Source organism: Cucurbita moschata, unplaced genomic scaffold (assembly GCF_002738365.1).
Source record: "Cucurbita moschata cultivar Rifu unplaced genomic scaffold, Cmos_1.0 Cmo_Scf00018, whole genome shotgun sequence".
Lineage (NCBI taxonomy): Eukaryota > Viridiplantae > Streptophyta > Magnoliopsida > Cucurbitales > Cucurbitaceae > Cucurbita > Cucurbita moschata.
In genome coordinates this window covers 4461253-4473469 of record NW_019268534.1, presented here as the reverse complement: position 1 = coordinate 4473469, position 12217 = coordinate 4461253, and the positions used below count along the sequence as shown (strand labels likewise).

Here is a 12217-nt window from a genome sequence, read left to right as displayed (position 1 = left end):
CAGCCAAATCCAGCTTCAAAACTTCGAAGGTTGATTTAACAATCCTTTTACATTCATCACTCTATCTGCTAGAATATTCACTTGTTTCAATCAAATTAAATTAAATGAGAAAATTTACCTGCAGGCTTTTATTGCCAAAAAGAAAATTGACTTTATTGATGGGACAATTGAAGAACCATCTCAAGATGCAAATTCAAAAGAATTTGAACTCTAGAATTAGCGTAACAGTATGATATTATCTTGGTTAGCTCATTCAGTTGAAGCAGATATTGCTGAAGATATTATTCACTCTAAGACAGCTCATCAAGCGTGGGTCGATCTTCACGATCAATTCTCACAAAAGAATGCTGCAGTAGTCTTTCAAGTACAAAAGTCGATAAAAATGATGTCACAAGGAACCATGACACTGTCAGCATATTTCACGAAGCTCAAAGCATTATGGCAAATCATGTGAACATTGCAATAGAACTGGTCATACAATTGATCAGTGTCGAACCCTTAAATTTTACTGTAAATATATTGATAAAAGAGGATATATAGGAGATCGATGTCGACTGAAAAATAATTCTAAAAAGACAGTACAAGTCAATTAATGCATCAATCCTGGATATCGATCATCTGTAAATATGACCAATGCTTCTCACCTGAATACAGAAGAATAGTCACTTAATTCCATTCTAAATTTTTCTTAGGATCAATTACAACATATAGCACAAGTCTTAATTGCACTCAATCATCGTTCTTGTGATAATTCTGACAGTTACATCAATGTTACAGATTTGTTTCCAATATTTGCAGTATCCATTAACTCTACTAGTTCTAATTCATGGATTCTCGATAGTGAAAGTACATATCATATAATATCCACACCTTCTGGTATGATTGAACCAAATGCTGCAATCATGTCTACAATAAATTTAACTAATGGAGGGACAACACATGTGTCACATACTGTCAATGTTTCCTTTAATCATGACCTTAATTAACAAGGTTCTATGTGTGCCTTCATTCAATTTAAATCTGATATCCATCAGCAAACTTATCAATGATTTGAAATGTTGTGTCACCTTCTATCTTGATTCTTGTGTTGGCTTGGCTATGGGGAAGATGATTGGCTCGGGTATACAATTCGGAGGTATATATCACATTTCATCTCTAATCAAATATTCTGCTCATCAAGTATCTCAGTCATCTGATTTGTGGCATCTACACCTAGATCATCCTTCATTTTCTCGTTTTAAATTTCTAGCTGATCAATTGCATCTTAATAATGTTATTTTTTCTCATAACTGTAGTATTTGCCAATTAGTAAAACAAACTCAGTTGTCTTTTCCAAGAAGCTCAATAACAACACATTCTGCCTTTGATTTGTTACATTGCGATGTTTGGAGACCTAATAAAATTCCTACCCATTCTAGTTTGCATTTTTTCCTCATTATTATTGATTATTTTACTCGATGTACTTGAGTTTTTCTTATGCAACATAAATCAGAAGTACATAAACTTTGTTAAATTTGTTCAAACCCAATTTCAAGTTACTATCAAGATAGTACGATTAGACAATGAGGCTGAGTTTCTATCTTTGCAACCATTTTTTACTTCTTGGGGCATTGAATTTTAGGGCACTTGTGTCTATACTCCACAACAAAATGGAATCGTAGAACGTAAGCATCGTCATATTCTAATTGTAGCTAGGTCTCTTCTCTTTTAGTCACCGGTTCCATTTAATTTTTGGTGAGAGTTCATTTCCTGCTATTTATCTTATATATAGAACACTAGTTTATCTTATAAATAGAACACCATCACCATTGTTATTTAACAAGACACCTTTGAACCTCTTTACAAACAACAACCTACATTTCATCATCTTAAAGTTTTTTTGCTATAAACGTTATGAAGCTGTAGTGCATTCTAAACAAAAATTTGAATCTTGGACAATTCTTTGTATTTTCGTTGGATATCCTATTGGTCACAAAGGCTACGTGTTGTATGACATACAATCTCACAAATTCTTTATTAGCCTTGATGTTAAATTTTGTTAAGATGATTTTCTTTTTTCATTCGCTTCACAAACTTTGATATTAGCTCCTCCAACTCCCATCTTACCACTCTATGATCCATCTTACTTAAACATTCATTTTCCTTCTATTTTGTCATCTCCTTCACCTAACGTTCCTTCTCTAGATTCACCCACTAATTCTAATACTATCCCACCTGATACATTAGTTCCATTCCGACGTTCTACTCGTACCAAACAGCCTCCAGCTTGGCATAATGATTATGAGATATCTTATGCAGCCAATCATTTAACCTCTAGCTCAAGTCTCAGCACCCACACTAGATATCCTCTTCATTATTACCTTTCATTCTCCCATTTTTCTCCTACTCAACGTGCTTTTCTAGCTCTTATTACAACCTAGACATAACCTAGAACCTATGATGAGGTAGTTGGTGACTCATTATGACAGCAGACTATGAATGCTAAAATTGCAACTTTGGAATGTAATCATACTTGGTTTCGCGTTCATATACCACCTGGCCATAAAGCTATTGGCTGTAGTAGGGTGTACAAGATTAAATATAACTCTGATGGTTCTGTTGAACGTTATAAAGCTCGGTTGGTAGTAAAAGGATACACTCAGGTTGAAGGTATTGATTATATATAAAGAGACATTTTCTTCTACAACGAAACTTACTACACTTTGTTGCTTACTCACTATTGTTGCTACTCGAAAATGGTTCACTCATCAGTTGAATTTTTAAAATGCCTTTCTCCGTGGTAATCTAGATGAGGAAGTCTACATGTCTACCACCGGTCTTCGCCGACAGGGAGAGAATACAGTATGTCGGCTACATAAGTCTCTTTATGGGTTAAGACAGGCTTCTCGCAATTGGTTCTCCATATTCTACCATTATACAAAATGCAGGCTCACTATAATAAGAAATAATGGATACCATAGCTTACGAGAAATGCTATCATAGACTTTTTATAGCGTTTTTTCAAATCTATAATAGAAGCTATAATAAAATATGAAACTATAGCTTATATACTTTGCTATAAAAATATTTTATAGCATTTTATTAAAGCTATAATATATATAATATAACTAAAATATTATGCCATCGCTTGTAATAATTTTTTTTAATACTACAATATAGTATTTATAGCTTTAATCTTATGCTTATTATTTATTCCTTTATAATTATTGATAAGCATTTATTTTTCATTGTATAAATTTATTTTATTATTTAAATATCTTTTAGTAATTATATTTTAATAAAATGTAATTTAAATACTCATTTTCAACTAAATAAACACACCTGGAATAGAGTAACACATTAAATGTTTGACTTCCATTCATAATTGAAATTTTATTACAATAATAGTATTCAAACATTTCCTAAAACAAAAAAAAGTTATTGAAATGATACAAGATAAATTATTATAGAAGTTATTGAAATGATACAAATAAATTATTATCCACTATTTGTAATGATGTGAACGCCTTGGGGGCCGCTATCACGTCTTTATAGTGCAAGTCTTCTATCATCTTTAATTTTCTATATATAACCAGCCATCTTAATTTTATATATAAATACTTGTTTTTTTTTTAATAAAAATATAAAAAAGTATAGCATTTGTACCAATATGTGTAGGTCATGGCCTTATCTTTAGTCACACACCTACATCAAATGTACATTATTAGTAACGATATAAATCTAAAATATATTCACATTACCATTACACCACCCTTGACGAGAACAAAGAGTTCATAAACCAGATCAACAATCCACGGACCAAAATAATCTACTTCGTTCTAAGATGCATTTAAAAGGAAAAGTAAAAGAACAAACGTTGTACCATGAACCACAGAGAATTATGAAACACAGAGAATTATGAAACAATCAAATTATATGAAATCAACTAAAAATTGTAAGGAGAAGAGCGGAATTTCATCTTCATAATGCACCAAAGACATCAGATACTTTTGTTTGGGACAACTAGAACAAATTTATATCTACACTTTTGAAAAGATAGTTGTTTCATGTGTTGAAACCCTATTCACCCCTCTAGGATTGCCATAACGATCCAACAATTGGTATCAAAGCAAGTTGCTCTTATTGATTTTTTTTATATAAACTGTATTTTTAGAGCTTATGGCAAATCTACGTGTTAAAAACGGTTTTTGTGAAGAACCATCAACTTCTAGACCTCCTTATTTTGATGAAACAAATTATACCTATTGGCAATCTCAAATTATATGTATTGACAATCTAGAATGAAAATTTATTTGCAATCAATTGATTATGAATTATAGTTGAATGTGAGTAAAGTTCCTTGCATTCCAATAAAAATTGTTAATAACATTGAGGAGCTTAAATCAGAAAATAAATTTGATGAACATGATATAAAAAAAAAATGTTCTTTGCTCTAATGAATTGGATGAACATGATATAAAAAAAAATGTTCTTTGCTAGTGCTATAAATTATCTTTATTTGGAAAACTAGGGAAGTAACTCACAAGAAAAGTTAAAGAAACACAGCATGTTAGCTCATAATAAAATGTATGTAAATGAATCTCTAAGTGATGAAAAAGTAACATACATTATGGCTCATAATGACAAAGAGGATGAAGTCATGGCTCAAGATAGCAAAGAGGATGAAGAAGACGATTTTTGAAGCATAACATACTTCGAACCAAATTTTTTTAAATCAAGTTGCATCGCTTCAAAAACTTTAAATAATTCATCATAAGAATGAGATTCAAGAATTACCTTATCTTCTTCATCCTCTTTGCTACCCTAAGTCATGATGAAGATGCCCCTTAGTCATGACTTCATCAAAAATTACCTTGTCTTCTTCATCCTCTTTGTTACCCTAAGCCATAAAGCAAAAATTTGCTTTTTCATCCCTTAGAATTCATTTGCATACATTTTAGTATGTGCTAACTTGCTAATTTTTATTTCTTTAATTTGATTTGTTCCCTCTCAAAATTTGGAAACAAAACATAGATACTCTATTAAATTCATCATTAGAGAGGGCACAATAAAAATAATTTATAGTACTATATTAAAAGAACATTTTTTTTATATCATGTTCAGATATTATTAACAATTTTTATTGAAATTTAAGAAACTTTACTGACATTCAACCATAATTCATAATCAATTGATTGCAAATAAATTTTCATTCTAGCTATCCAATACATATAATTTGTTCCATCAAAATAAGGAGGTCTAGAAGTTGATGAAGTTGATGGTCATTCACAAAAACGTTTTTAACTACATATAATTTGTTCCATCAAAATAAGGAGGTCTAGAAGTTGATGAAGTTGATGGTCATTTACAAAAACGTTTTTAACGTAGATTTGCCATAAGCTCTAAAAATAAAGTTTATATAAAAAAAAATCAATAAGAGCAACCTGCTCTGATACTAATAGTTGGATCGATATGGCAACCCTAGAGGGGTGAATAGGATTTGAACAATATAATGATTAATTTTTTCTAATAACAATAACTTAATTCCATGCAATAATAAAACTCAACCAAATTTTTTCTAATAACAATAACTTAATTCCATGCAATAATAAAACTCAACCTCATTTAAATAGAAAAAGGGTTAGAGAATATAACACACTAGTTTTACAGCAGTTCAGTCAAACTTGACCTACTCCACTCCCCAACTTCCTCTTGAAAATTTGAATAAATCTTTCTAACTCTTTCCTCGGATCAAAGCCCAACCGTTACACCGCTCCTTTTACGAGTTCAAGAGCAAACTCAATCCTTTCCACGGCTCAGGATCAAACTGGTACAGTTGTTTGAAATCTTATAGAAACACACTACAACTCTTTGGAGTAATATACAATAGACATCTCTCTCAAGAATAAGATAAACAAGAAATAAAATTAAAATTGGGTTGCTCTTTGGAGAGAGCAACTATGACTTTTTTTTTTTTAAAGTTATCGAGTAAACTATAGAAGTTGTGTATTGTGTATTGTATATTGTGTTCTATGTTCTGTGTGTTGTGTTGTGTTATACAAAATATGAAGAGTTGATGAGTTTAAATAATGTTGAAGTTGTAAAAATAGAAATTGATACGGACCACTAGAACGTGAACTGAAACATGGACCACATAATATTTATTTATTTTTAAATTTATCGTAAAAAATTATAGACCACATGTTTCATTTATATATATATATATATATATATATATATATATATATATATATATTATTTTAAATAAATATTAAAAACTCTTTTAAATTCATTTTTATTATATATATATAATATTTAAATGTAATAATATAATAAAAAATGTTCACAAGAGCAACCATTTACAAGCAAATGAAAAAGTTTTATAAATCTAATTGAAATTCTTATAAATGTAATTGAAATAATTTTATAATTCAAATAATTTTCCTTCGTAAATATAAAATATAAATGAAATCATTATAATTATTTTCTTTTCCTTCGTAAATATAAAATATAAATGAAATCATTATAATTTCTTTCCAAGGAAAACTTTTATAAATGTAATTGAAACAATTTTATAATTTAAATACTTCTCTTTTAATTTAATTTAAAATTAATAGAAATTTGTTTATAAATATAATTAAAAACTCTACCTTTTATTACTCTACCAAAATAAATGTCATACTTCGATGGGTCTATGATGTCAATTTTGCCGCTCTTTTTGATATAATAGTAAGGTATCCTCCGGATAATTCAAATCGAAGCAATTGGATGTCCGACTCAGACCTATATGACATGACCGAGCAATAGAAATACTCTAACACTCCACCGTTGTCATATATTCCATACATCACACTAGATAGATATCATATTCATGGAATATGATTCACTTTCAAGATGCCTTGGTGGTGAAATGGTAGACACGCGAGACTCAAAATCTCGTGCTAAAGAGCATGGAGGTTCGAGTCCTCTTCAAGGCATAATGTTGAGAATGCCCGTTGAATTGGAAGGAATAAGTTCGGCAGCGGATCACGAAATCTTGGCGATCTTCTCTAAGGCATAATGTTGAGAATGCCCGTTGAATTGGAAGGAATAAGTTCGGTAGCGGATCACGAAATCTTGGCGATCTTCTCTATCTAATGAATGGGAGTCCGATTGAGAGGTAAAAATTTATCTCTAGTTTGAGTGAACTAAAAAAGACATTGAAATCGTTATTCCCAACCTTACACTTTGGACAAAATACTCATCAAAACATCAATTAATTAATTAATTAAAGGCACAAGTAAGGTACTCACTATAGAGCTAGCTAACAGTTTTAATCAAAGATCTTCTAAAATAGGCCAAATCACCATTACATACCAGGTGGAGTGTCATGAAAAACTAAAGTATTTAGAACCTCGACAACATCTCTTCATTTAACCATTTGTGTTTCGACCAAATTTTTCAAAGTAGTCTTCCTACACAAAAGTGGATAACATGTATAACATGTATTAATGTCACTAAAGGTCAGCCATGGGGATCCTCAATTTTGCTATATTATTTCAATCTACCTTCCCACAAAGATCGTAACCAAGAATTTTTGTAAGGGAAAATTTTAGTGTTGTTATATAATTTTCTTAATGTAAGACAAGTTGAGAGGTCCACCCATACTCTAGGGTGAAGAATAAAATAGATAAGTTACTGCCGCTGAACGTGATTCATAATGAAATAGGATATCTATAACACTAAATTGCTAAAGAAATTTAGAAAGAACAAAATGTTAAATGAAAATCTGAAGTAGTTACCTATATCTTATCAAAGGTCTACAAAGGGACCAAAGTGGTTAAATTACGAATTTGACCAGAACTTAGCCCTTATTTTATTACTTTTGGAGATACACTAGTCTTATTTACCTCATTCAATTACCTTTAATCAAGTTTTACATTCTCCACTTGATTCATACATAACATAAACACATATAATTGACTTTTGGATTTAAGTAGTTAACTCTTGGATTTAAATAAATAGGATATAGAGCTACCTTGTATAAACTAGGCACCCAACTTTTCTTGTCTCACTATGTTGACTGACTTCGGTGGTTGGCGCACGATCTTCTGCCCATTTTTCTTCAACCCCTTAGACTCAAAATTTTACTAAATTGAAAGCACAAAATCTCCCATTTCTTCTAAACAAAAACAATTCAACAAAGAAGAAGGAAATGACCCTCGAATGAAAATTTTACTTCATCAATTTCACGATTCAATGGAAAAGAATCATATTTGAATTGACCTACCACTTGAATTCACAAAAGTTTAGAAAAAAAAAAAATTTAAAACCAATAAACATAAGATTAAATCAATCTGAATGAGAACAAAGGAAACAATTTGAATGAAATTTCTACGGTTGCCCTACCTAATAAAAAAGAATGTAAAGAGAACTGGGAAAGTAAAATGTGTGAAGAAAGAGGAATGAGAAAAGAAAATGAAATGCACATAGAAATGGGAAAAGCCCCCATGAGATATTTTTTAAAATCCAACTTTCAATTATTATCTATCTATATCGATGATATTTTTGTTGGAAGGCAATGATCTCAAACAAATTTAATATCTCAAGACTCGTTTACTCGAGAAATTTTTTATGAAAGATGTAAGGAATTTGAAATATTTCTTCAGCATTGGATTCTCTCGATCTAGAAAAGGAATTTTTATGTTTGAAAGGAAATATGATTCAGACATTCTTCGAGACACAAGTCTTATAGGAACATGTCCAAAAAAAATTTCAAAATCTGAATCTTTCTTTAATAGGAGGAGAGAAGTTGAATGATCCAAACAAATACAAATAGTTAATTGACAGATTAATATGTTTAATTGTTACTAGGCGTGACATAGTGTGTTCAGTTCGTATGCTTAGTCAATTTATGCATGAACCAAGAAAACCACATTTGGGAGGCAGCTATTCGAGTTCTTAGATTCATCAAAGGTACTCTTGTTCAAGAATTCCTATTACCATTTGAAAACAACTTAAGCTTAATAGCATATTGTGTTTTTGGGGTGGTTGTCGAAGTACCAGATAATCTATTTCTCGGTACAACATTTTCATGAAAAATTCAATAATTTCTTGTAAGTCTAAAGAGCAAACCAATGTGTCTAGATCATCAGCAGAAGTCGAGTATCGAGCTATGACAAATACTTGTTTAAAATTAATTTGGTTGACAAACCTTCTTCAAAACTTGAAAGTTCCTCTGTCCAAACCAGCATTGTTGTATTGTGAGAATCAAACAATATTGCATACAGCAGCCAATCTAATTTTTCATGAATGTATGAGCACATTGAAATAGATTGTCACATAGTTCGAAGAAAGTTAGAAGCTAGAATTTTCAAATCATGTTATGTTTGGACTAAAATGCAATCGCCAGATATTATCATATTTGGAAGACAGGAATTTGATTTTATGAAATATAAGTTGAGTGATCTCCCATTTGAGCCCGAGTATTATGAAATATAAAGTTAAAAAAAGTTGTTAAGGTCAACATGCTAGGTGAAGATAGCACATTATTGTAAACTCTTACAACATCGAGGAGAATTTAGTTCTTCTTTCGTTGATGTTTAAGATTTAAAGACTCCAAAATACTTTATTATAGAAAGAAATAAAACACAAACACGTAGCATTCACGCAGTTAAAGGACATGAACATGCTTTTATTTCCACAACAGGATTAAACTCAGAAAATACAAACAACAAGACACTCTTGAAGGTGGAGTCCTAACCTTAATTATCATAATGTTCAACGCTGCCTTCTTCTAATTGTAGCTCAAATCTGCAATATTTTTTGAGTTTAGTAGCAACTGGATGTTTTTGGCTACAACCTTGGAACTGACATTGGTTATTTCAACTCGTTGGCCTTGATCGTCTGTAATCAAAACCGGAGCTTTAAAAACTCCTTTATTTGTTTGAGCCAATTGAATTTGTTTGGAGAGAGCAGACCAGCTGTTTTCTAAACTGATAATCGCCAGACTTGGGACATCGTCTTTGGAAATTCTCTTAATCATTTGGGCCTCGATGTATCTGTATCTTGAAGCCTCAGCCGTGCACTGAATCACCACGATAAATGCCGCAGCAGCAGCCGTGGAGTCGTAATGAAACAAGGTGGTAATTGCATTGTCCAAAGCTGGGAATCCAAGGGGAATTTTTTCCCTTTTTTTGCCTGCCGCATTTTGAAGCTTTTCATAATTGCCGGAGTATGGAAGTGTAATACGGGTGCTGTCTTTGAATACATATTTGGAAGCCAATTGGGCATCAGATTCGTTGAAGAAGTAGGAAGTTGAGTTCACCAGATACCCCATGATGTAAACGTTTGTTACATCTATTGCCACCGTGATGGCTTTCCCGTCATAATTGGAGAGTTTCACTTGTGTGTAGCGACTTGCGCCTGTTGCCGAGCCAAGCAATAGTGATATATTGTATACTTTGTCCTTGGATGGAAGAGCACTCCTCAGGGCTTCGATGAAGTTGCTATAGGATTTGGAATTCGAACCCAACAGGTTGAAGCTCACGTCACCCGCAACACAACTTGAACTTCCATGGAAGATGGCCAGAATTACCAAACAAAACACCGACACGCTATTCATCCTTTCGATTCGATTGTTTTGGATGGACATCTCAATATTCGGTATTTTATTTATAGAGAGTTTGGAATGCAGCGTGAGATCCCACGTCGGTTGGAGAGAGGAACGAAACATTCCTTATAAGGATGTGGAAACGTGTAATTAGCAAACCCGTTTTAAAATCGTGAGGCTGATGATGATACATAACAGATCTAAGAGAATAATATCTACTAGTAGTGAGTTTGAGCGGTTACAATTGGTATCAAAGCCAGAGACAGCAGGCGGTCAACAAGGACGCGACTCTCAAGGGAAGTGAATTGTGAGATCCCACATCGATTGGAGAGGGGAACAAAATATTTCTTATAAGGATATGAAAACCTCTCCCTAGCAAACATGTTCTAAAATCGTGAGGTTGGCGACGATTCGTAATAGGCCAAAACGAACAATTCTACTAACGGTGGGCTTAGTTTGTTACATGCAGCTAGTTTCCCATTAGCGGTGGGTTTGGGCTGTTACAAATGATATCATAGCCAGACACCGGGTGATGTACTAGCGAGGAGGCTAAGTTGCTAACAGGGGTGGACATGAGGCGAGGTGTCAACAAGGACGCTAGGCCTTGAAAAGAGTGGATTGGGAGGTCCCACATCGAGGCTAAAGCCCCCAAAGGGGGTGGACACGAGGCGGTGTGCCAGCAAGAACGCTAGACTCCGAATGAGTGGATTGGTGGGTCCCACATCGATTAGAAAAGAAAACAAGTGCGAGCGAGAATGCTACGCACCGGAGGGAGATGAATTGTTAGATCCCATATCGGTTGGAGTGAATTGTTAATTAAGACTACATTAAAGAAGAATCAAGCTTCATTATTCAAACTACTTCCATTAGCTTCATTTATTCTTGCATATTTACAAATTTTGAGTGGATGATAATCGAGAGTTAACCATGTTAATTATTTAGTACTGTTCGTAGAAAAAGAAAAAGAAAAAGAATATTACCATTTGAAGACAAATTGGAGTCACGGATGGCAAATTTGTTTTGCTACCTCCAACAACTCCAAGAACATAACACAACAATGATATAGCTTTCCCAGTACTTTGATATTTTGGCTATACACTAACTCTTTAATTTTGAACTAATTCTCTGGAATACTTAAATTTAAGTTTGAAATAATATCATTGAGCTATACACTTTCTTAGCTTGGATCATTTTGGTATATACACTTTCAAGGTTCATTTTTCTTGCTATTTTGATCCCAAAAACTCTCTATTTATATCTTTCCAAATGGTCATTGAGACCAAAATCACGGGGCTGATTTTACTTTTAAAATATGGTCATTTGTTCATGACCTACCCTGTATCAAAATTGTCTAGCTCGATTCTGACTGGCACATGGAGATACTCACCACCCACCTCATATTGTTGATGAGTAGTTTTCAAAAATTATGGACCATCTATAAGGGTCTAAAATCATGCGTTGATTCTCCGTACATAATCAAGCAATACAAGGTCCACCACTATACGAATACCTGTAACCAAAGTTAAAACATGCTTTATGATACATCACAATCATATAAACCATAGAATAGAATCACATGTGTGCATACGTACTTAACATTAACAAACAAACAAACAAAAAAAAAAAAATCTCCCTTTAACTATAGCT

General features: G+C 32.5%; 1 protein-coding gene across 1 annotated transcript; it reads right to left on the bottom strand.

The window, feature by feature from the left end:
* Window positions 1-9559: 9559 nt before the first annotated feature.
* LOC111455894 (ribosome-inactivating protein luffaculin 1-like) lies at window positions 9560-10619 on the bottom strand. The gene has a single exon (XM_023097538.1). It carries the CDS (start codon window positions 10610-10612, stop codon window positions 9755-9757), a length of 858 nt encoding a protein of 285 aa, XP_022953306.1. The 5' UTR covers window positions 10613-10619; the 3' UTR covers window positions 9560-9754.
* Window positions 10620-12217: the final 1598 nt, after the last annotated feature.